Below are 26,518 nucleotides of genomic sequence, written 5' to 3'. Positions count from 1 at the left end.
CCTCTTCGACTCCGGGAGCACAGAGAGCTTCATACACCCAGAGCTGGTAAGACGCTGTTCCCTCCCTATTTATCCCGTCAACCAAACTATCGCCCTCGCTTCGGGCTCCCATTCCATCCAAATCCAAGGCCGCACTACTGCAACGCTAACGATTCTAGGCGCTAGCTATTCCAAATTTAAACTGTATGTCTTGCCCGACCTCTGCGCGCCACACTTCTTAGGCTTGGATTTCCAATGTAATCTCAAGAGTCTCACCCTCAGCTTCGGTGGGCCCCTGCCCCAACTCACTATCTGCAGCCTCGCCACGCTGCGCATGGCCCCCCCCCTCCTCTCTTCGCCAACCTCACCCCGGATTACAAACCGGTAGCCACCCGCAGCAGGCGGTACAGCCTGCAGGATAGGGTATTTATCAGAACGGCGGTCCGAAGGCTGCTCAGTGAGGGGATCATAGAGGCCAGTAACAGTCCCTGGAGAGCTCAGGTGGTGGTCGTCAAGACCGGGGAAAAATTCCGCATGGTCGTCGATTATAGCCAGACCATCAATCGCTTTACGCTCCTAGACGCGTATCCCCCCCCCAGAATTGCAGACATGGTAAACCAGATCGCCCAATATCGGGTATTTTCCAATACCCGAGGCACACTTTAGCATAGTGGCCTTTCTTCCCGCAGCTGCTGCAGGTCTGCAGTCTGAAGTCTGCATACCACCAGCTCCCAATCCGCCCGGAGGACCGCCACTACACGGCGTTCGAGGCCGATGGCCGCCTCTTCCATTTCCTCTGGGTTCCCTTCGGCGTCACTAATGGGGTTTCAGTGTTCCAACGAGCAATGGACCGAATGGTAGACCAGTACGGGCTATGGGCCACATTTCCGTATCTGGATAATGTTACCATCTGCGGCCATGACCAGTAGGACCATGACGCCAACCTCCACCGTTTTCTCCAGACGGCCCAAAAAATAAACCTTACATAGAACAAGGAGAAATGTGTGTTCCGCACAAACAGACTAGCCATCCTCGGCTACGTCGTGGAGAATGGAGTCCTGGGCCCAGACCCGGACCGCATGCGCCCCCTCTTAGAACTCCCCCTCTCCCATGGCCCCAAGGCTCTCAAACGGTGCTTGGGGCTCCTTTCGTACTACGCCCAGTGGGTCCCCCAATATGCAGACAAAGCCCGCCCACTCTTCAAGGCCACACTATTTCCCCTGTCTGCTGAGGCGCGCCAGGCCTTCAGCTGCATCAGGGATGACATCGCCAAAGCAGTCATGCGGGCGGTGGATGAATCCACTCTCTTTCAGGTTGAGAGCGACGCCTCAGAGGTAGCGCTAGCAGCCACTTTAAACCAAGCAAGGCGGCCCGTTGCATTTTTCTCCCGTACCCTATCCGCTTCAGAACTCCGACACTCCTCAGTCGAGAAGGAAGCACAAGCCATCGTGGAGGCTATCCGACACTGGAGGCACTACCTCGCAGGTAGGAGGTTCACCCTCATTACCGACCAACGGTCGGTCGCCTTCATGTTCGACAACTCGCAAAGGGGCAAAATTAAAAATGACAAAATTCTTCGGTGGAGGATTGAACTCTCCACCTACAATTTCGATATCAAATATCGACCGAGGAAGCTCAACGAGCCCTCGGATGCCCTATCCCGCGGGACATGCGCCAGCGCGCAAATCAGCCGTCTAAAAGCCATCCACGATGACCTCTGCCACCCAGGGGTCACCTGGCTCGCCCACTACATCAGAGCCCGAATCCTGTCTTTCTCCAACGAGGAGGTAAAAGCGGTCACCAGGGACTGCCCGATCTGTGCGGAGTGCAAACCGCACTTCTATAGACCAGACATGGCCCACCTGGTCAAGGCTTCTAGGCCCTTTGAACGCCTTGCGATCGATTTCAAAGGGCCACTCGCCTCCACTAACAAAAACATTTACTTCCTTAACATTATTGACGAGTTCTCCCGATTCCCCTTCGCCATCCCATGCCCCGATATGACCTCCCACACAGTCATTAGGGCCCTGCATAGTGCCTTCACCCTGTTCGGTTTCCCCAGCTACGTGCACAGCGACCGGGGTGCATCCTTTATGAGTGACGAGCTGCGTCAGTACCTGCTCGACAAGGGCATCGCCTCGAGCAGGACTACGTTACAACCCCAGGGGGAACGGACAGGTGGAGAGGGAGAACGCGACGGTCTGGAAGACCGTCCTACTGACCCTCAGGTCCAGAAAGCTCCAAGTTTCCCAATGGCAAGAAGTCCTCCCTGACGCGCTCCATGCAATTAGATCCCTCCTGTGGACAGCTACCAACCAAGCCCCCCACGAGCGGCTCTTCATTTTTTCCAGGGGCACTACCACAGGGGTCTCACTTCCGGCGTGGCTGAGGACGCCAGTCCCGGTTCTCCTAAGGAAGCACGTCAGGGCGCACCAAACCGATCCCATTGTTGAAAAGGTGCGCCTGCTTCATTCCAACCCACAGAACGCATTTGTTGAGTTCCCGGACGGTCGCCAGGACACAGTATCCCTCTGGGACCTGGCACCCGCTGGATCCAGCCCCCCATCTACCCCCACCGAGGAACTCCTTTCCCCGTTCCCTATGCGGCCGCCCCCTTGCGCCCCCGATTCTGCGAGCTCACCCCACCAATCCCGAGCGCCAGCACCAGCCCGCCCCCCCAGTCTCCATTCGACCAGGAAGTGTATGAGGCTCGGACAAGACTCGCCCCGGAGCCGGCAACCGTACCCCAGACCTCGACGCCCGCCCAGCCGCCGCAAGTGGCTGCAACCCCGGTGCTCCGCAGATCAAAACGGACAATTCATCCACCGGACCGACTGACTCTTTGAGCCATCACCCCCGCTGGACTTGATTTTTTTTAACAGGGGGTGAATGTGATTCACACGATATATAGTTGCCAATATCACTCCATGTATATATGTTCGTTATCTACCCGTTGTAAGATCAATGCTGTATATAGTTGCCAATATAACTCCGTGTATATGTGTTTACTATCCACTATTGTAAGTGCAGTTGCACTATCCGACCACCAGGGGGAGTCTCTCTGGGAGTACGCGAGAGTTTGTACTGGGCTCCTCCCTTGGCTCCGCCCAGGACTCCTCCCCCTGGGACCGATGTATAAAGATCAGTACCTGAGAGCCAGCCTGCCAGTCATCTGGAGTTCAATGACGAATAGGCTGGCTCTGTTGTAAGTGTATCAAAGCCTCTGTTCAGATCCAACTACACGTGTTCGCTGAATTGATGGTTCCATCAGTTAGTTCCTAGGGACAAGGGCTACCCATTAAAAACCTGGTTGATATTTCTTGGCTGAGGAACCCACAGAGGCAGAGCTCAACTACAACAGCACCCAAGTCATCACGAGGAGTATCATTGAGCAGGTCACTGGCATTTAAAGATGAGATTCCGGTGTCTCAATCACTCAAGTGGAGACATTCTATATGCCCCAGCAAGGTTTTCAAGAATAGATGTTGTATGCTGCATGCTGCAAAACATTGTGCAGCAGAGGACCCTGCAAATTGATGACAAAAGGCCATGGACAGAGTTACTACCTCTGAGAGGTAAGAAGATAAGGAGGAGACACCTCCCTGTACATCCTGCCAGTTCTGAAACTGATAGCAGAGTAGCAGGGGGACATGGCCATTTAGCTAGAGTTGACACCATGCAGGAGGGGTTCATCAGCAGTGGGTCCTTTTTCAAAACATATTTTCATGAGGTTCACCATTTACCTCTGGCCAGTCTCTGGTGACATATTTCAACATAAAGGTCCTTACAAACTCACACCACAGTTACTAAGTCTAATGAGGGAGTCTTTTTTGGATGAGACACTGCTCTTGCATCCACTTCAAGTGCTGCTGTATCTGTCTCTCCATGAGACTGGTCAATGTACCATGGTCAGATCTTCTGTGGTCGAGCCCCCTGGACAATGCGGAGCTCATGGCAGTAAGAGCCTCCACTAAACACAGTCCAAGAGATCCCTCTGCCTCAGGGAGCTCTGCCAAATGTCCACACATCTGCTTCTGCATCCACAATTTCTACCCAGTTGTGATAGGTGGATTCCAATGGCTCGCAGGGTATTGAGAGTATTGTTTCTCCTCTAAATTCAATTAAGAACTTTTTACGCAACTGCTCTCTGTGGTATTTTATTAATGAGAATGTAGAGGCGAAAAAATTCATGAGCAATTAAGATCGCATTGCTCTCATTCATTTTTGTTTTCTCACGTGCTTATGGTTATCAACAAATACTGCTAATGCTGTGGTGGAAAGTAAAATTATATCATGGTTGTGCTGTAATTCATTTATTGACCACTCGGTGGCACATTTGTATGTAAGTGAATGGAGCGTCAGGTGATCTCAGACTGACTAGCGAGCTGGGAGAGAGATAGTGGTTTATGCATGTTCATACTGTTATTCATCTGATGTTTTGTATATATTTGACTCACAGTTAATGCTAATAAATTGTTTATAGCTTTAGCGATAAGTGTTCTTGTAATATAAATCAGGCCATCTGACAAGAACATTACAGAAAGAATGGCTATGCGCATATGCTCGGTGCCATGTTTGTCGTGGTTGTTTCTCCAAGGTAGTATGCAGTGCCCCATAACCACTGACAGCTCTTTTAGTTTAATCACACTGTTATGCCATGTCAATGTGCGATGTCAGGGTCATGGGTTCACAGTGTTGGCACATCCGGATAGATGGATGGCAAGAGAGCAAGTGAATGGGATAATGAGCATGGCAATGTTCATCATTCATTCACTGAGTCTAGCCAGCTATCCAGATCACTGCATATTAACAGCACCAGTTAGTGGTGGCAAGATGGTGTCATCTCCATGGTTGTATCTTTAGCTTTCATTAAGTATTTTAGTTCAGTAACCTTTGTTTAGGCAACAGCAATGTCAAATTCACCTGTAGGGAAAGCCTATGATGGGCCAGTTATTCCATGGTTATCTAAAAGTTGGACAACATTTACAGCTTTGACAGTCATCCGATGACCAAAATATATCTCCTCCAAGGCTCAGGAACTGTAGCATTGAGGGCCAACTTCTCAAACATTCCTTTCAAAAGGGATGCATTATATAAGCACCCAATGAACTAACCTTTACTGGGCCCATCTTTGACTCCTCACTACTTCCAGGGTCGCCCAGCCCAACTTGATTCTGGCCAGCACCACTGCTCCACCTCCCAACAGAAAATTGCAAATGCAGACAACATTTTTTAAAGATTGGGGTTGTGGAGCTGGAAATTCCTTTGACTCTGTGCACCTGGCCTGGGAGGGAAAACCATCGGTCTGATTTTCCAAACATGTCTGCTCTGGTGAAATAGAGAAAGTTTATTCTTGAAGAAATTTGTTCTTTTTTAAATAAGCTGGCATGAAATGACGAATGTAGGAATTTCAGAAATATTGTACTGCTTGGTGAAATAAGGATTAAAAGCCTGGGTTCGACTGCTAACGTCATGGGTGTGATTTAACGATAAAAGAGTCCCGTTGTGGGTGGGCGTTGGTGGCGGCGTTGAATGAACCCGCTTTCGAATGGCTCTGTTATTTTTTTTTAAGGCCTTGGCATGGCAATTACCTTCATTTCCTGCACTGAGGAGCTCTGCTTATCCATGCAGGAAGAGATTGAGGTGCCATTTTTAATGCCAGGCTGGAAGTGCCCAGGTGGCATCTAGGTGACACTGCCAGGGTGCCTGGGTGGCAGTGACAGGGTAGCTTGAGCAGTGTCAGGGTGCCACCCTGCCCAGAGGCCATGCACCTGAGGGCTTACGATGGCCTGGAGACCTTCCCAAGTGCCGTACCACCAAATCCCTGTTTGTGGAGACCACAAGTGGCACCCGACCTGGGTCTCCGCAGCAAGACAGTTAGACCCCAGGTGCTGTTAGCTCTGGCAGAGACATATTTAAGTGTGTTTGACTGCATTTATGTGATTTTCACCGCGGCAATTTTCAGAACTTGAATATTTCCTGACTTTAGACTCAGGCTGTCTTCCCATCATCCCCGGTGGGAAATGGAGCAGATGGGAGAAGGATGGGAGATGGGAGAAGGGCAGCACGGTAGCATAGTGGTTAGCACAAATGCTTCACAGCTCCAGGGTCTCAGGTTCGAATCCCGGCTTGGGTTACTGTCCGTGTGAAGTCTGTACGTTCTCCCCGTGTGTGCGTGGGTTTCCTCCGGGTGCTCGGGTTTCCTCCCACAGTCCAAAGATGAGCAGGTTAGGTGGATTGGCCATGCTAAATTGCCCTTAGGGTCCAAATTGCCCTTAGTGTTAGGTGGGGTTACTGGGTTATGGGGATAGGGTGGAGGTATGGGCTTGGGTAGGGTGCTCTTTCCAAGAGCCCATGCAGACTCGATGGGCCGAATGGCCTCCTTCTGCACTGTAAATTCTATGAAATGTTGAAAAGGGATATCAAGAGGGCTAAGTGAGTGGAAAAAATTATGGGAAAAATAGGTCAGTTTTGTAAGTGTGAGGATATCCACCTTGGAACTATGAGAGATTAATCAGAGTACTGTCTCTATGGTGAGATATGGAGATCTCTAGAGGATGAAATAGATTTAGGAGTCCAAGACCACAAAGCATTAAAGGTCGTGGTCAGGTAGAAAAAGGCTATTGGAACATTTTTCTTTATTCTAAAAATCCTGGAAGACAAAGGGGAGGAAATTATGTTTAAGTTGTTTAGAACCTTGGTTAAATGTCATCTGTAGTAGTACATTCAGTTTTGGGCACTGTGCTTCTCGAAGCATACATTGGCCTTGGGGAGGGTACAAAGCAGATTTGCCAAAATGACTCAGATTTCTGGTTAACCTGTGGGGGCAGGTTGCAAAAAATTGTCCTGTATTCCTATGAATATAGAAGATTCAGGGGTAACGTGATCAAGGTGTTTAAAATTTTCAACAAATTGGATATTTGCTGTGGTATGAGATATCATGATCAAGAGAATATTAGCTGGGATTTTGTCAGCACTCTGGAGGTAGGCTGCTGTCTCTTTCCCAGGCTGCTGTCATTTTTCCAGGCTGCTGTCATTTTTCCCTGGCTGCTGTCATTTTTCCCTGGCTGCTGTCATTTTTCCCTGGCTGCTGCCTCTTTCCCTGGCTGCTGCATCTTTCCCTGGTTGCTGCAATTTTCCCAAGCTGCTGGCGTTATCCTAGGCAGCTGCCATTTTGCCAGGCTCCTGCAATTTTCCCCGGTTGCTGCCATTTTCCTCCACTGCTGCCATTTTCCCAGGCTGCTGCCGATTTTCCCATGCTGTTGCCATTTTCAAAGGCTGCTGCCTATTTCCCAGGCTGCTGCCATTTTCCCACGCTGCTGCCTATTTTCCCAGACTGCTTCCTATTTCCTAGGAGCTGCCATTTTCCCTGGCATGCTGCCATTTTCTCTCCTGAGAAAGGCTGTACATACTAGGATAATTGGATATTTCATGTGTTATTGACCTAGGTTTAGAAAGCTCCAAAGGCTATCATGGAGTTCACCGACCTATAACTGTTTATTGATTTTGGTTAAGATGAGAACAAAAGCCTGCCTTTCAGGTGTTATGCAACAGAGTTCTTAGGCGCTTTTAATCAAAAAGACAAACTTAATTCTACAAATTTAGTTAACATTTGTATAAACACACACAGTAAGAATTTTTATTAATGACAAACATAAAGACCCAACACAGCTACAGTAATCCATGTATAACCCTTAATGAATTCCCTCTTAACTGTTCCAATTCAATAACAAAATCCAAGTAAAACCAGAAACCCCTTCTCAAAGGTGTAGCCCAGCACACGACATTCTTACTGGTATAAGTCTGCTTATTGATACTCTGTTCCCCTTTACAAACAGTAGATTTGAATTCCTTCCAGAAAGCAATTATCCCCTTTAAGTTACAGAGTAGTCTGGGAACAGCTTTTAAAATTAAGATAGAGAGACGCTTCTTACAACCTGTGCAGTTCAAACCAGTCCAAAACTCAAAGCAAAGGTAAAAACTCACAGAGCCACAGCCCAGCTCCATGCACAAAACGGCATCACTGAAGCCATGTGATAAGACAAAAACATTTCTTAAAGGGACACTCCCATGACACATGACTGGGATAGACCTTTGTTAAGTAAGGCTTTCAAAGGATATGGAACAATGTCAACAAAATGGACCTGAGTAAAGATCAAGCATGATCTAATTAAATATCAAAGCAGGTTCAATGGATTGAATGGCATATTCCTGGTCCCAATTGATATATGGGGAATTATTCTCTGTCTCACACCACTGATAGTGGAATTCCCGGTGACGTAAAGAATCTAGCGTTGGGGACAAAATCTGTTGTTCTGGCCTTCCACTGGTGATGGGAGTGAGGTTTGCACCCGCATGCAAGTGGAAGAATGCAAATAGGTCATTACAATTCATTTGAATCCGCTTATTGGGTCAGGCACCATATCCTCCAGGCGTGCATGATTTTGTGGTCCTCTGGGTCAGGAATCACATGGGTGAGAATTACTACAGGTATGGACAAATGTGTACCTGGCACGGTGGACCTCACGGTAGACTCAGGAGGTAACTCTTTAAGGGAATTGCCCCCAAAGCTAATCCGAGGTCCACCTTCCCCCCACAATGCAAGGCCTGCCCACCCCTCTGCCAATCACCTGCCTTCACACTTGAGTGACTTAGAAGTGGTCAGCTAAAACATGACAACACTTAACTGTTTGAAGTGGTTGATGTGTGTAAACACTGTGCTTGGAGCACTTCAGAGTTACTCAAGCATGAAGGTGATGAATGGAGCAAAGATGCCAGGTGGGTGTCAAAGCTGTTATTCACAGCCTAGGGGGGGGGGGGGGGGTTACTAACAGAAATCTCTGTTCTGGGGGGATTTCTGACAGGAGTCTCTTTTCTTGGGGGGGGGGGGGGGGAGAGGATCTCTTTATTGAAGGGACTGTTTAGCACAGGGCTAAATCGCTGGCTTTGAAAGCAGACCAAGCAGGCGAGCAGCACAATTCGATTCCCGTAACAGACTCCCCGAACAGGCGCCGGAATGTGGCGACTAGGGGTTTTTCACAGTAACTTCATTTGAAGCCTACTCATGACAATAAGCGATTTTCATTTCATTTTTCATTCTTTTCTGGGGAGGGGGTCTCTTTACTGAGGGGCTCCTGGGGGGGGGGGGTCTCCTTATTTAGGGGGTCTCTGGGGGAGGGGGCAGTGGCAGTGATCATGCAGTTAATTGGATGCCTGCTTGGATCAAATTAATATGACTCCTCAGATTTTAACATGTTTCCACTGACAACCGTCCCACTCTCCATGATGCTGCATCATCTCATTCACAGGATTTTCCAAATGACCTATACATATATGTATAAAAATATAAAAATATATTGTGAAGGATTAATTTTAATATTATGGTATGACTTTTTTATGTTTGAAATTGACAACTGATCAGCACCAAAAATATACCATTAGAACTAATTTTAATGCAAAAAGAAAAGTATATATCTTACTTGGCTGTACTCTTGAACTGTGGCAGCACTTAACCCAGTTGCTGCCATATACGTACTCCCAATTGTTTTAATCTTTTCTACTCCACTGAATTTAGGCTTGGACAATAACTGTTGGAAAAAGAACACAATCTCTTGGTGAATATCTAAATGGTAATTTGGGTAGTCAGATTCCATATGAATAGCCTTCGACAACAGGGATTTGCGTATATTTAAGGGGATAACATGCTACCATTGTTTTAATACAACAAAAACAAAATATTGCTTTGACATAAACAACATGAGCTAACAGGTAGCATAATTTCAAGTGCATTTGAAGTATTAATTTCAGTTTAAACACCACATATTCCAAAAATAAAATGGTGAAATGCAGCAAAAACACAGCAGACTGTTTAAATGTTTTTTTTTAAGCTGAAAGCAGGAAATTATCTGTGAGCAACGATAGCGCTTCGAGGTTATTCTGAAAGCAAACCTGTAGGGTTGCTGAATCCTCAAAATGGTCGGGAGAAGCAAACTGAATGTTGCACAGTGTACAAAGGTAACACAAAGCATTTGAAAAAATGTACGCCTTATTTAACAGAAAAAAACAGCAAAAGGAAAAGCAAAAATGATCACCTAGAACAGTATATGATGAATTTCCCATGCACCAAATCATGGAATCATAGAATGGTTTCAGCTCATTAAGTCCCTTCCAGCTCCCTGTAAGAGATATTTATCTACCCCACTCCTCTGCTCTTCTTGTAGTCCTAGAATTTTATTTTAGATGCTTATCCAATTCCTTTTTGAAAGCCGTAATTGAACCAACCCCCACTACCCTCTCAGGCAATGCATTTCAGGTCCTAACAACTTATTTTGTAAACTGATTTTCTTCCATGTTGTCTTTCGTTCTTTTGCCATTCATCTTAAATCAATATCCTCTGATTCTCAGTCCTTATGTCAATGCAACAATTTATAGGGAATCCCTGTATGTTGTTTGATACCCACAAGTTTTCCCCCCATCCCGCACCCCCGTCCCAATACCAGTTCCCCTCCCAGATGGCCTGTCTACCCTGGCTCCCCATCACCTTTGGTACCCTCGCCAGGGCCTGGCAGCCTGATCCCAGTGAGGCCATGCCGCCCATTGCTTCTTGCCACCACCACCCCTTCCCCATCTTACCTCTCACCCTGGCTCTGCCTCTTCAGTATCAGGCACTGGATGCAGTCCTACCTGTGGCCATTGCTCCTGGTGGCGCTGCTGGGACTGGACAGCTGGCAGTCATTTGATTGGCCAGCAATTCTCAGGCCTGCCTGTCCAGTTGGGGAAGAAGCCTCAGCTCAATGCAACCAACACCCCTCCGCATGATAAGTGTCTGGGTTGCTGATACCGGAGGACACGGGCTCCAGCACCTTGTAACTCAATCCCATTCAGTTCAACAATTTAAGATCATAACCCCTGTCCCATTCTTTTGCTTCTTGTTTTATTGTGCCAGAAGCTCAACTTGGGGTCAGAAAGGAGGCTGGGATTGTGAAAATCAGATCAACCTGAGACGGAGGCAGGAAATAGGGGCAGGAGCAATGGCAAAGGTATAGAATGTGGCAGATTTGAAGACAATGGCTTCAGTTTTCCCAATATTTAGCCGAGGAAAATTGTGGCACTTCAAGGACTGGATGTTAGACAAGTGTTCTCACAACATTGATGCAGTGGAAGGGGCGAGGGAGATTGTGAAGAAGTAGAATTCAATGTCACCAGGGCAGATCTAGAACCTGATGCCAAGTCTTTGGATGATGTCACTGAGCGTAGCATGTAAATGAGGAATGGGTGGCCTCCATGGATAGATATTTTGGGATGTTGTTTTTTCAGTGTTTTGGCAGTGTTGGATACTTGACTGTAAAGAGTCAATGTTGAATTGTGGGAATGATTGGACATGGATTTTGTAAGCAACGGCATATTCCAGAACTTTAGAGGTGCAAGGAAAATTGAAGCTGGCAGTAGTTTGCAAGGGCGGAGGATTCAAGGGAGGGTTCATGACTGGTAAGAGTGGTGAATAGAAGTCTTTGCTAGAGTAGAAAGAAGGAAATTTCAAACAAATCTGTAGTTGACCTCGTTGCCCATATTTTCCATCACTCTCCTCTGTGATTCCATCCAATTTGAGATGGAATTGCAGACAGCTGTCTTGGCCACAACCTTGAATTTTTAACATTAGTTTTGACCACATTGATTTTGCTCAGTGCTTCTCTTCCATTGTCCAGTTGATTGGAATAGTCTTCACTTGGTTCTATACTTTCTTATCCGATGATTAATTGAGCATCTCCATTAATGGCTTTACTCCCTGCCCCCATATTTTGTACTTGTCTCTAAGTGAGCAATTGTCTTTTCTTTTGTTCTTGTTAAAACTAAAATAGGAATAAAAGATTGGTTAGGTGAAAAGATTCATAATATAGTAAGCTAGATTAATGCACTTTCTCCATCAAGGGCTATCATCAGAATATTAATAAAAGGTTCCTGGTGATTGGAAAGATCACATCACCTTTCATACCTATAGGCTGACAATATTGCCGCATACTTACATCATCAAAGTCAGCAATAATTTCATTCAGTAATCGTAGACATTCTAAGCCTTCTTTATTTACATCTGACTCTGTATAGAATTCTTTGAAATCTGGGATGGATGCGAACATAACACAGACACACTCATATGATTGATGGTAAAGGTCCTGCCAAGCAAATGAGAGATGTAACATTAGAAATGTACAGGTTTATTCTATTTTGCAGAAAGTTTAAATTCAGCATTTAATCCAATAATTTTTCATGCCAGACCCCAATCATGCATTTTCTTCCGAGTGTAAAAGTTTTTAAAATATTCTTTCATGGGATGTGGTCATCGCTGACAAGGCCAGCATTTGTTGCCCAGCCTTAATTGCGTTTGAACTGAGTGGCTTGCTCAGTCATATCAGAGGGCCGTTCAGAGTAAACCACATTGCTGTGTTTCTGGAGTCACACGTCAACCAGAGCAGTAAGTTTGGCAGATTTCCTTGCCTAAAGGACATCAGCGAACCCCATGGGTTTTTGCAACCATCGAAAATAGTTTTATGGTTACCATTACTGAGACGAGCTTTCAATTCCAATTGAATTTAAATTCTACGAGCTGCCACGGTAGAATTCAAACCAGAGCATTAGCCTGAGCGTTTGGGTTACTAGTCCAGTGACATTACTACTATGCCACCATCTTCCCAAGTCTGCCCGCTGGCAAACTGAACTCTCGTTTTTACTTGATTAAATGTATCTAAATGTTGTGAAAAACAAAAAAATGACTGTATATCTCGCTCAACAATCTATGCCCTGAAATTCAATGAGGTTGTGCCTGTGAATGCCCTTTGGTGCTGACCATAACAGGTTCACAGCGCGATGTCGGTGGGCACATCACCAACCTGAGGCAGGTGGTTATAAGTCCCTCTTTGGGTGCATTTCTGTTACTCTTCCCATGCTCACAGAAAGTTAGGCTGCCTTCTCTCCATTAGACATACAAACAAGAAGCAGGAGCTGGCCATTCAGCCCATCGAACTTGCTCCACCATCTAATAAGATCATGGCTGATCTGATAGTAACCTCAAAACTGCGCTCCGCCATTGCCGATAACCTTTCACCTCCTTGCTTACCAACAATCTATCCACATCGGACACAAAAATATTCAAAATCTCTACTTCCACAACCGATTCAGGAAGAGACTTCCAAAGAGATTCGACCCTCTGAGTGAAGAAATTTCACCTCATCTGTGTTTTAAACGGGCGAACCCTTGTTAAAAACACTGACCCCATGTTCCACATTCCCCTGCAAGAGGAAACATATTGACCCTGTCAAGACCACTCAGGATATGATATTTTTCATTCAAGCCGCCTCTTACTCTTCCAAATTACAGTGTATACAAGCCTTGCCTGTCAATCCTTTCTTCATAAGTCAACCCACCCATTCCAGGTAATAGAATAGTAAAACATCTCTGAACTGCTCCCAATCCATTTACATCTTTCCTTAAATAAGGTGACCAATACTGTAGACAGTACTCCAAATGTGGTCTCATTAGTGCTCTGTACAACTGAGGCATAACCTCCCTACTTTTGTATTCAATTCCCTTAGCAATAATTGATAACATTCCATTTGCTTACCTAATTACTGGCTCTACCTGCTTTTTGTGGTTTATGCACGAGGACACCCAGATCCCTCTGCACCTCAGAGCTCTGAAATCTCTCACCATTTAGATAATATGCTGCTTTGTTTATTCTTCCTGCCAAAATGGATTTCACATTTTCTCACATTATATTCCATTTGCTAGATCTTTGCCCACTCACTTAACATGTCTATATATTTTTGCAGCCTCATGTCCTCTTCACAATTGTGATGAATGTAGGAATTTCAGAAATATTGAATTAGATATATTTTGTGCAGTAAGGGTTAAACGTCTAAGTTAATGTATGTATGGTCGCTGCAGTGGTGTTTTTCAAAATCCTGGTTCACAAGACAGTTTTTGGTAGCCGGAGGTGCAATTAAAGCATCATAAAAGCTTGGGCTAATGGATTTATGTGCTTTTTCTTTAAGTTACCCACGGATGGTGGGTGGTGTAAGCTCTCCCTGGCTCTCAAACAAAGTAGCCTATCTTCAATATATTTTATAATACAATCTGGGGTTTGCTTCAGGGTCACAGGCTGCTTGTGCTCCCTGTAATACCCTGGAGGGGCCCATATACTCTTGCGGTCACCATTAATTAGATATATCAGTGACCACACAAACAACAGTTCTGATTGTGCATCAGGGATGAGGAATCCCCACCACAGTCTCTACCCCATATCCGTTATTTCCTTGGTACGCAGAGAGCGGTCAGTGATGGTGGAAGCCCAGCATAACTGGATTCTAGTGTTTTCTTTGGAATTCCAATGGAGAAACAAGAGACAAGGGAATCCTAGTAGAATTTATGAACCATAGCATTTTTGATTCCCATGTGATCAGAACAGATGGAGACTTTGGAATGTCAACATGGATAATTGGCACATTTTACAAATGAATATTATATTCCTTAGTTTGCTACTTTCAGGCCTGTCTTATTATTAGCTTTCGGTCAATACCATTAAATATTGACACAAACAAGCTGTTAAGATGGCTTCTGCCAATCAGGTGACTTTTTTAGACGACAGGCAATATCAAATCTCTGGGGCGGCATGTGGTGCAGTGGTTAGGACAGAGCCTGTGGTGGCGCTGAGAATTCACACATCACAAAGTTTAAGAGTGGCCCAAACCTAAAGGCTATGAAGTTTCCAGACTTACCGTCTGCATACTTCACACTAGACAAAAAGGAAAATTGAAACTCAACGGTCACTATCAACTTCATAATGTATCATGATTGTCTCCTCCATCCAAACCAGGCTGGCGGGCTTCAGTTAGTGTTAATCCAGCAGTCATGTGGTCAATGCTGGTTTCAGGGACAACACCCTTTTACCCCAGGATCCAGCAGATCTAATTATTTGTCAGCCAGTCTGGGAACCAGACTTTGAAACTAGCTGCAAGTCATCAAGAAACCAAACTATTTAACCTTTTCCAGTTTGAAAGTTGACTTGAGAACAACCCTCTGGATATTCTACTACAAGAAACCTTGCAATCTGCTGTGAATCCTTTGCTTTACAAGACCTTCCCTTCAACTTTAAGTCACCAAATTAAAGAAGCCACTGGTCTGCCATTTGGAAGGCTGAAAATTGTAAATCAGAAACTGAATTAACTGTAATCTGTAAAGTGCACTAGCTTTGTTTGTTTCCCAATTTTGTTTGTGTGTGCGTGTCTGAGGTTGAGCTTGTGACATTACGATAATTCAGCATAAGTGTGTGAGAATAAATAACATTCTTTCCTTTAAACTCACAAATGCATGCTGCTGAATTATTTAATTAAAGTACACACTCAAAAGGTAAGAAATGACACAGCTCTTTCCATTAAAAACATACTGATTATAGGTACTAAGACAGCAAATACATTCTGTCTGTCACCGGGATATTAACCACTTATGAGCACATTATCATTTATATCTGAACTTCACCAACCAGAAAATATAACTGATGCAGCCAAAAGGATTTTAGGATCTTTGATAATGCACTAGCCTCAATGCAACTAGGTAATAAAAAGCCTGAATGTTTTCATTCCTATTTGCCTCAGCAGCAATGCACTGATAAAAAATGTGTCGATGTCATTCTCGAACATGGCATGGATTGCTAATATGTTCTGTGCTGTTTTTGAACTGGTTAATAACTGAAACAAAGATGAATGATCCATTTAAATATTGATGGGCTGTGTGGGTGATAATCTCCTTCATACTGGTCAAGTGGCTAGATTGTGAAAGTACTCTGGAGGTACTTGTAAATCACAATTTGCAGATTTATCTATAATGGTATTTAATGTGACTTTCTGCCACCACATGCATGACACCTTTGTTCCATAGTACAAAATTGATTCCAAGCATTTCCATTAATACCAACCCTAGCAGTAAGTATAGAATAAGGCAGAATTAATCTCAAGCCCCGAGGGCAAAAAAATGACTAAATATAAATTAAATGCTACAGCTACTAAATCTTAGAAAACCTTGTTCCGTATTTACATTTCTGGATTATTTTTCACGCAGTGTCTTTCACTGGTTCATCATCATACTCCAATCCGTAAGTGAGTACTTGATCCCTATGACTGTTCCTACCAGCCAGGTAAGTGCTGTGAGCATTTGGTTCCAAACAAGATCACTTGTCATTGTACTCTAGGTAATGTGAGCTACCGTGAGACCTTGTCAACTTTAGAAAGTCAGAAAAATACGCATACTATCAGACTGTGGTTTAGACTATAAATTACTACGCTGATCTACTGAGCAATAATCAATTGAATTAACAATATTAAATACAAACTACAAATAGAAATCAAAAATGTTTATATAGTCATCAAAATCTTGAAAATAACAGAAATTCTCTACATTAAAGGTCACTTATGTCTTCACTACCACAAATTCTTTGGCTTCATCTATTGGCTTCAAAATGACTGCTAACTAGGGCAACATTTTCCTCAGTTATATGAAGCAATGTTCTTTCAAAATACACAGAAATGGAAAATATTCAAAGTTTTGAGTGAGAAAGACAAAGGCAGGAGCAGAACCCTGAAGTGGAAGGGGTGGCACGGCCGACTCCACACACGGAGGAAGAGCTGGATAGAAACATCCCTTGCCAGACCCATGGCGTACAGGTGGCACCTACCATACCTACAGATGTCCGAGAACGAGTGTCGCTGAGCACTATGCATGTCCAAAGAGCTGGTTGGTCACATCTTCCACCTGCTGCAGGATTTGGTGTCAGAGGGACTTGGAGGGCTTCCACTGCCAGTGTCGCTGAAGGTTACAGCGGTGCTCATATGACTGATGGCAGCACATACCCTCTGTGGTAAGGCTCCTGTCATTGGGACACTGCGGTTGCCCATAGTCCCTACATTGCAAGAGGATGATGATCACTTGCAGTGGGGGCAGTACATAGACCCTCACAGAGATTCTGTGAATGTCTGATTCCTGTCTCGCTGATGGTGGCTTGCTTGCTCTCAATGACTCAGGTCATATCATGGCAATGCAATGGGTAAAATGTCACCTCTCCTGATCTAATGTCATCCTTTGTGAGCTGTACCCTTGTGGTTCAATGTCACCAAGGCTGAGGCATATGCAGCTCAAAGAGCACACATTTGACAATGGCTGGAATGAGTGACACCATTCCTGTACATTGTGGGAGATATCCTCATTCCCTGCAAGAAACAGACATATCTGCTTTGTTTAGTCATTTGAACAGATGCCACCAATGGGCTGGAAACGATGCATAAAGCATATGGAGAATGCCCCGGAGCACGCTGCCTTTTTCTGGTACAGGAATCAAGTTTTCAGATTGGAACTATAGGAACACAGCTCATTAAACAAAGGTGTATAGAAAGGATGCAATTAGAGAGAGTTTATTTACAGAATTGTGTGATAAAATAGGCATCAGCATGAAATGTAGACTTGATATAAATTGGACACTTTAAATTAAGAATTAGGCATTTAAAATTAAACCACAGTCAGCTCCAGGCAGGCCTGATCGGAATTCGAACAGCCAAGTTCAAATCCACTGAACGGAGACAGACAGTCGGGACAGATCTGGGCCTGCCCTGTCAACAAGACATCAGGAGATAATCGGTCCCAATCACATGGATCAATTCTTGGGGATTGCCCAGATAAAGCTAGAATTTCTCACACCTAGTTTACCATATGTGGAGTAATATTATGTGAGAGCAATACACCTTGAGATGGACCAGTGGGAGTGAGTTCTTGGTGTCCTACAGAGTTGCAGTTGGCAACTCCACGGGTGTTGAAACCTCCGCCCCAAGAACTCATTGACTGAGGGCCAAAGGACCTTCTGGAAAAGCACCAGAGGGGTATAAAGATTGACCATCAGGACACTCCCCAGCAAAGACTTGGTGCAGAGCTAACAGGGAAGATTCAACCACAGAGCAGAGAACAGAAGGAAGCAGCTTGAAAGATACATCTTTGCGGATGAAGGCCCTGAGACAACCGAAACGGAGAATTTGGACCCGCAGCTTGACCAAGTTCATTGGCATGGGTAGTATTAAGAATTTGGGGATTTATTATAACCTGCCTGCTTACCACTGGCTGGGGACTAATGGCAATCCCACAATCCTTAGGGAGTGTGAGCTTCCCCAATGAGGGGGTCGGAGAAATCATTAGCAGATTCCCTGCATAAATAAAGCTGGCCAGTATGGAACCAGCTGGAGAGGAGCAAGGGAATTACTGTTGTGTATATATATGTTATTGTAAAGAAATGTTATTTCTTTCTATTCTACAACTCGTGCTGGATTCTTTCGTGGCCCTCACAAAAGGATTATTATTAGTTGGGATAATTTAAGGGGGTAACTGTTTTAGTGTGTTTAATAATACATTTGGTTGAATTATAAACTTGTATCAGTCCTTCGTTAATCCTGCAAATAAGGGCACAGGGTAAAACATTTGAATAATAATAATCTTTATTAGTGTCACAAGTAGCCTTACATTAACTGCAATGAAGTTACTGTGAATATCCTCTGATCACCACACTACGGCGCCTGCTCAGGTACACAGAGGGAGAATTCAGAATGTCCAATTCACCTAACAATAGAATAATAGACTGGGCGAAGTGTCTGAACTTATAAAGATAACAAGTGGCGTCCCTTTGGGTGGTTTTCGATATGAAATGACATAGTTGCTCCAAATTCAAATCCACCAACTTTGTATTCTCCAACACTCAGCCTGAGCCTGAATTAAGAGGGCAGTCGACCTACATGATGCCCAGAATTCAAGAGGGCGGACGAGAGGATAGGTATCCGACCAGTAAATTGGGCCTGAACCAGGTGTTTGTAACACGAGGTGAACAAACTGCGTAGTCAGACATAGGACAGTGAAGGGTGTTGGGTAAACTCTGTGGGAAGGAATTTAGTGCAAATCAGACCCCTACCCTGGTTCATTCCCACATGCGCGTAACGAACCCGAGAGAGAGTGAGAGAGTTAGACATGGCCAACCGCACTGAATGGAAGATAACCCTGAGGGGTTATTTAAATAAGAAATAGGCCATATGTGTGGAGTGAGCTAACACTCTAATATCAGATCTGGGATCCGAAGGCAAAGTTTGTTGGGACCACACCCATAAAGAGGTGGACAGACCTGCTTCCAAGGTAAGTAAGGCGATTGCAATCGCTAGTTGTTTGGAGCAGCTCTGCGGGAGAGGCTGAGTTTTTAAAAGTTAAACAAGAGTTAGTGCCTGAGCGAGATCGAAAATTGCAATCTTAACTGATCATAAAGAGAGGGATAATGTGCGCATATACAGCAGAATCCAGGGATAGTGACCCAGGGGCAGAGGGAGACGAGAGAGGAGGAAGCCTGTGAATATGCCGAGCCTGATAATGGGTGGGGATTCCCAACCTCATTCCAAACATTAACACCAACGCCACCCTTAAAAAATTCCCCAGCCTAATGAATCCGCTCACCACCAGCCAGTGAGATGGACAGAATGCCAATGTTACATACGTATCCCTATACACCGTGACGGAGCTCGCCGACATCGCTAAAACAATTGGGGTATTTGTCCAACCGGGGATCCAAATGCCTTTTTCGACACAAGCCAACAGAGGGTCTTAAATGGGTAGGTGTTGTGGAAGACGTAGCAATCATCTTTATGCGCTTAAGCCCAGCAATACACTCTGCCTTGCCCGATCCCCAAAATGTGGTTGGGGGTATGCAAGAAGAAATGAAGGCAGTAGTATTAACCAACGTGGGAAATGATAGAGAGGACCCAGTGAACGGTCTAAATTAGAGTGGACAGAAGAAAGGGGAACACACAACGGCATACGGCAGTTGTTTATGGATGAAGTTGTCTATTTTTGGGCGGTTAATCGACATTCCAAACCCATGAGGGTGGGGAAAATGATCCCCGTCCTCACAAACCCAAACCCCACTCTGGTATGGAGGAATGAGGGGGGAGACAGGAATAGGGGACATAATCACAGAGGATGCCCGCCTCCATACGCTCCTCTCAACCCCAGAAGCAGAGATCAGTCCAGAGCGGACCCCAAGTATTCACCTATCCACTGGCGGAACTACAACTGCAACCATACAGACCACTTTGTTGGAGAGTGCAGGGAACCCCACCAATAGCTGTAAACACACCCAAGGTTTCAAGACCAAAGGCCCTGACCTATACCACTGGAGGAACATGCCCGACAAGCCATGGTAACCTGTATCTCCAACTAGACACAGAACTGAGCACCGTCAGGACTCACCAACTTGCGTATGTAACGTCAAGGGGGATAGTGTAGGTAGAGCCCTGGTCCAAGGCAAGGTAGGAGGCCACCCTTTCCAGTTCCTGTGGGACACAGGAGGATCCCCACATCCTCAATACATCTTGCGACCTGGGTAAATATGGCGTACTTGAAAAAGGATAATGTTGAGTGGCTTCCACAGGCCACTTGCAGGAAAGGCTGAAGACAGACCATTGGAATTCAGGATAGGGGACGTGGTGTGCTATCACAAAGCCATCTTAGTCCATCAGCAACAGTTTCGGGTTGATTCCCTCAAACCGGCAATGCCAGTATAGGTTTTCCTTCACATTTCAAAGGCAACAATATGGACGTGCTGCCACAGGGATTCCATAACTCATCCTCCATATTCCACCAAAGACTCGCAAAGGGTCTGGAAGGGTTTTAAAAACCTGAATGTTGAGACTTCCAGTGGCGGCTCTGAGGGAGTTGGTCGCATACTTGGTGGCTCCTGCTCTGGCCGGACTTTTGGACCTTTTTCCCCGACTTTTTCGTGGTTTTGAGTCTTGATTTGGAAACTGTACATTTAAGTGCTGGATCCACAGAGCGGTGCATGGAACGGAGAACCCCAAGGGACCGTAAGGGAAGAAACAAAAACGGTATAGGAGTGGCTGCTGAAGTTAACATGTTCGAGGTTTGGACCCCTTCTGTGACGGCCCAGCCATCGATGAAGGAGCTGATGCAAGTCATTCGAGAGGGCTTCGCCAAACAGAAACGAGATTGTCTTGACCCAATAAAGGAGTCGATTGATCGGATGGACTGTCGGCTGGATGCCCAGGATCGAAGGATCCAGAAGTCAGAGAAAGCGCTGGCAGACCAGGAGGAGCACCAAACGGTGTTCGAGCTGGAGGTGGGGATGCTGAAGGATCAGCAGAAAAGGCTGTTAGAAAAGGTGGAAGAGCTGGAGAACAGTGCGCGCCGACAGAATTTGAGAATTGTCGGTCTCCCTGAAGTGGCTGAGGGGGCGGATGTGGCCGCTTTTGTGGTAAATATGTTCCAGAAGCTTCTGGGGGAGGGGGCTTTTGCCTGACCGCTGGAGGTGGACAGGGCATACAGGGCGATGGCGAGGAAGCCACAGCCAGGGGACCCCCCAGGGCGACGGCCGTGCAGTTCCACAGATTTATGGATAAAGAGTGTGTCCTCCAGTGGGCCAAACGAGCTGCAAGTGGGACCATAGCATACTACGTGTCTATCAGGACCTGAGGGTGGAGGTGGCTAGAAGGAGGGCAGGCTTCAGGCAGGTGAAGAAGATCCTGTTTAAGAGGAAAGTGAAATTTGGGTTCCTCTACCCGGCGCGCCTCTGGGTCACCCATGAGGACCAGCACCACTACTTTGAATCGCCCGAAGAGGCGATGGACTTTGCCAAGAAGAAGGGTCTGACGCAGAACTGAGAACTTTTCCGGACTTAAGCGGCAGCGTCTTTCTCTTTTTTGTTTCTTGAATGATGCATAGATGGTTTGATTGTTGTCCTTTCTTTTTTGTTTATCTTTGAAGTTTGGGTGAAGACGGGGAGTAAAAGATATTTGGTTTCTGTTGGGTTTTTCGGTGTTTTGATGGGGATGCTTAGTGGGGGCTGTCTATGTTTTATTTCATATTACTTTAATTTGCACTTTTGAGGGTGTGCTGTGGGGGTCTCTGTCTGTCTTGGGTTGTCTCCTATGGTAATTAGGAGATTGTTCGGTCTTGGTTTGATGAGTGAAGTGGTTTTGATGGGCGGGGGGGGGGGGGGGGGGGGGGGGGGGGGGGGGGGGGGCGACGGAGGGGAGTAGGGAACAATAGGTGGGAGACTTTGTGGTGCCGGAGACAAGGGTCACCAGGCTAGCTGGCTGAGCTAGGCCACGGAAGCACAGTGGTGGGTGTATACTGATTCAATACACGTCAGGGGTTAGGCTATAGAGTGATGTTGTTAAGGGGGAGGGGGGGAGCTACTCTGCTGACGAGGGAGGGACTTGGGTTTGGGGGTGGAGAGGTGGTCGGGGGTGGGTGCTGCCTGGAGGCGGGCAGTTGGGGGCGGGCCCAGAAAGGGGGATGGCTGATCGGCAGGGGGGGGAGGGGGCGCGGTAACCCAACCAGGCTGTCACCTGGAATGTGAGAAAGCTGAATGGGCCTGTCAAGAAGGCCCCTGTGTTCACGCACCTGAGGGCTCTGAAGGCGGACGTGGTGATGCTGCAAGAGACACACCTGAAAGTGGCAGATCAAGTTAGGCTGAGGAAGGGTTGGGTCAGTCAGGTCTCCCATTCGGGGCTGGATACTAAGATGAGAGGGGTGGCGATTTTAATTAATAAGTGGGTGCGATTCCAGGCGGGCAGTATAGTTTTGGACCGGGGGGGGGCCGTAATGTCATGGTGAGTGGTAAGCTGGAGGGGAGGAAGGTGGTATTGGTAAACGTCTATGCGCCAAACTGGGACGATGTTGATTTCATTAGGAGTGTACTGGTGAAGATACCAGATTTAGACTTGCACAAGCTGGTGATGGGAGGGGATTTTAATACGGTTATCGACCCGGCCTGGACCGGTCGTGTTTGAAAACGGGGAGGGTGCCAGCAATGGCAAAGGAGCTGATAGGGTTCATGGAGCAGATGGGGGGGATCGACCCATGGAGGTTTAGACAGCCGACGGCTAAGGAGTTTTCTTTCTACTCGCATATACACAGAGTGCATTCCCGGATCAACTTTTTCATTTTGAGTAGGGATCTGCTGGCGGGGGTGGTGGACACGGGGTACCCGGCCATCACTATCTCGGATCATGCCCCACATTGGGTGGAACTGCAGGTCAGTGAGGAGAGCTTCCAGCGCCCGCAGTGGCGATTGGATGTGGGCCTGTTGGCGGATGAGGCGGTGTGTGAGAGAGTAAGGAAGTGTGTGCTAAACTACCTGCAGGTCAATGACACGGGGGATGTCTCAGCAGCGGTGGTCTGGGAGGCGCTGAAGACAGTGGTGAGAGGGGAGTTGATTTCAATTCGAGGTCATAGGGACAGGGCAGAGATGGACTGAATGATCAAGGAGATCCTACGGATAGATAGGAGGTATGCCGTGACCCCAGGGGTGGAACTGTTAAGGGAGCATCGAAGGCTGCAGGCTGAGTTTGGGGCACTGTCCACGGACAAGGTAGTGGAGCAGTTTAGAAAGGTGAGGGAGGGCGCTGTATGAATATGGGGAGAAGGCCAGCAGAATGATGACTCAGCAGTTGTGGAAGAGGGAGGCGGCCAGGGGAATTGATAAGGTGGTCGACGGGGATGGGAACCTGGTAGGGGATTCAGCGGGGCTAAATAGGGCGTTCAGGGATTTTTATAGCGGACTTTACCACTTGGAGCCCCACTCGGGGCCCGAGGGGATGAAATGCTTTCTGGACGGACTGACTTTCCCAAGGGTCGGCAAGGAGCAGGTGGGTGAGTTGGGGCTCCGATTAGGGCCGAAGAAATTTCTGAGGGTTTCAAGGCAATGCAGTCGGTCAAAGCTCCCAAGCCGGATGGGTTCCCGGTAGAATTTTACAAGAAGTTTTCGGGGATATTAGGGCCGTTGCTGGTTACGGTTTTTAACGAGACGAGGGATAGATGGGTGCTGCCCCCGACGATGTCACAGGCCACCGTTTTGTTAATATTGAGGCGGGACAAAAACCCGGAGCTGTGTGGTTCCTACAGGCCGATCGTGTTGCTCAATGTGGACGCTAAGTTGCGGGCCGAAGTGTTGGCCTCCAGGATTGAAGATTGTGTGCCGGAGGTGATTATGGAGGATCTAACCGGGTTTGTCAAGGGTAGGCAGTCAGCCAATATTAGAAGGTTGCTTAACGTGATTATGATGCCCCCGGGGGGGGGGGGGGGGGGGGGGGGGGGGGGGGTAGGGAAGTAGAGGTGGCTGTGACCATGGGTGCAGAGAAGGCGTTTGACCGGGTAGAGTGGGACTAGCTATGGGAGGTGTTGGGATGGTGTGGGTTTGGTAGGGGCTTTATCGACTGGGTCAGGCTGCTGTACCAGGCTCCGAAGCTAGTGTAAGGACAAACAAGACGAACTTGGATTATTTTAGGCTGTACCGCGAACAAGACAGGGATGTTTCCTCTCCCCGCTGAGGTTTGCGCTAGCCATAGAACCGCTGGCAATTGCTCTGAGAGCCTTTAGGGGCTGGATAGGACGGGTTCGGGGTGGGGGGGGAGTTTCGGAGATGGGACGCACTCCCGCTATCATAGGTGGGGAGGGTGCAGACGGTTAAGATGATGATATTGCCGAGATTTTTATTTGTGTTTCATACCGCTGTCTTTTTAAAAGAGGATCAACAAAATCATTTTGGGCTTTGTTTGGGCGGGCAAGTCCCCACGGAAGCTCGAGAGGAACCGGGGAGAGGGGGGGGGGCTTGCCCTGCCAAATTTTAGTAATTATTACTGGGCGGCCAATATTGCTATGATAAGGAAGTGGGTGGTGGGGACGGTGGCGGTTTGGGAGTGGATGGAAGCGGCCTCATGCAGGGGCACCAGCTTGGGGGCGCTGATAACGGCACCATTGCCGTTCCCGCCGGCGAGATATTCCACCAGTCCCGTGGTGGTGGCAGCCCTGAGGGGCTGGGGTCAGTGGAGTAGATTTGTTGGTGCAGTGAGGGTGTCGGTTTGATCCCCAATTTGTAACAATCATCGGTTCGCTCTGGGGAGCTTAGATGGGGGATTTCGGGTATGGCAAAGGGCGGGGATTGAGAAGATGGGGAACTGTTTCTGGAAGGGAGCTTTCCTAGCTTAAGGGCGCTGGAGGAGAAGTTTGGGCTGACAGCAGGGAATGATTTCAGATATCTACAGGTGCGGGACTTTCTGCGCAGGCAGGTACCATCCGTCCCACCCCTGCCACGAAGAGGGATTCAAGATAGGGTAGTGTCTAGGAGATGGGTGAGGTGGGGAGGATCTCGGACATCTGCAAAGAATTAATGGGGGCGGAGGAGACGCATACAGAGGAGCTGAAGCGTAAGTGGGAGGAGGAACTGGGGGGTGTGATGGTGGGCGGCCTATGGGTGGAGGCGCTGAGCAGGGTGAACGCGACCGCTACATACGCAAGGCTCAGCTTGATCCAGTTTAAGGTGGTGCACCGAACGCACATGACAGCGACCCAGATGAGTAGATTTTTTGGGGTGGAAGACAAGTGTGTCAGATGTGCGGGTGGACCAGCGAACCATGTTCATATGTTCTGGGCATGCCCAAAACTTAGGGGATATTGGCAGGGGTTCGCGATGTCATGTCCAGGGTATTGAAGACAAGGGTGGAAATGAGTCCAGGGGTAGCGATCTTTGGGGTATTGGAGGACCTGGGTGTTTAGGAGGAGGGAGAGGCAGATGTTCTGGCCTTTTCCTCCTTGGTAGCCTGGCGACGTATACTACTGGCTTGGAGGGAGTCTAGGCCTCCGAAATCAGAGGCCTGGTTAACCGACATGGTGACAAGGAGCACAGTAAAAGCACCAGCCCATACACTCCCTGTTCTCGGCACCTGCCCTCTTCTTGCTCTTCCTGGCAGCACTCAGCCTTTCAGAGGGCGTGTTTCATGCTGGATGGCCATCAATTACCCTTTTGAACATTAAGGAGCAATTTACCATGGCCAAACCTCCTCACCAGCACATCTTTGGACTGCACATCTTTTGTTGTATAAGTGTTTGGTGCTTGCTCTAGTTGTTTACAACTGCCAAAGTCTACATGGCGCGAATGCACAAAGGCACTAAAGGACCTTTTGCTAAATTCAAGTTTGAGCACTCAGGTTGCTCAAAAATGTTGGTGCACTAATAAGCAATCTCCTTGCAGTACAGCATAGTTTGAAGCGTGACCAGATGTCACAGTGAGCAGGAGAAGCGGCTGGAAGATGGAGGAGACGGAGCAAGGAGAAAGAGCTTTCAGCAGGAGGCTATATCTGCACGGGGTATCGGGGTGCAATTCTCTGAAGTGACTCCCCATCCACCAACATGACCATTGCACCCTCACGGCTGACGCATCCAGCAATCAACATTGCAGCTACCATTAAAATTAGTAGGTAGCAAAAATGATGACGTGTTGTCTAAGTCCATGGACATTGATTAACTTTGCATTACTATCCTCAAACTAGTTTCATAGAATCATAGAATTCCTCCAGTGCAGAAGAAGGCCATTTGGTCCATCAAGTCTGCACCGACCCTCCGAAAGAGCACCCTACCTAAGCCCAATCCCCCGTAATCCCACCTAACCTTTGACCACTTA

At 47.1% G+C, this 26,518-nt stretch overlaps 1 protein-coding gene across 4 annotated transcripts in view; it reads right to left on the bottom strand.

Annotated features, from left to right (window-relative positions):
• The window catches only part of adcy2a (adenylate cyclase 2a), an 840,666-nt gene that overhangs the window by 18,026 nt on the left and 796,122 nt on the right, over window positions 1–26,518 (bottom strand). For all 4 annotated transcript variants that reach the window (XM_038797200.1, XM_038797201.1, XM_038797204.1 and 1 more), the window contains exons 22-23: window positions 12,003–12,149; window positions 9,459–9,566 (exon numbers count right to left, since the gene is read on the bottom strand). In XM_038797200.1, coding sequence (XP_038653128.1) covers window positions 9,459–9,566; window positions 12,003–12,149 — 255 coding nt within the window. The remainder of the gene's footprint in view (window positions 1–9,458; window positions 9,567–12,002; window positions 12,150–26,518) is intronic.

Source organism: Scyliorhinus canicula, chromosome 5 (assembly GCF_902713615.1).
Source record: "Scyliorhinus canicula chromosome 5, sScyCan1.1, whole genome shotgun sequence".
NCBI classification, from domain to species: domain Eukaryota; kingdom Metazoa; phylum Chordata; class Chondrichthyes; order Carcharhiniformes; family Scyliorhinidae; genus Scyliorhinus; species Scyliorhinus canicula.
This window is presented reverse-complemented; position numbering and strand designations above follow the sequence as displayed.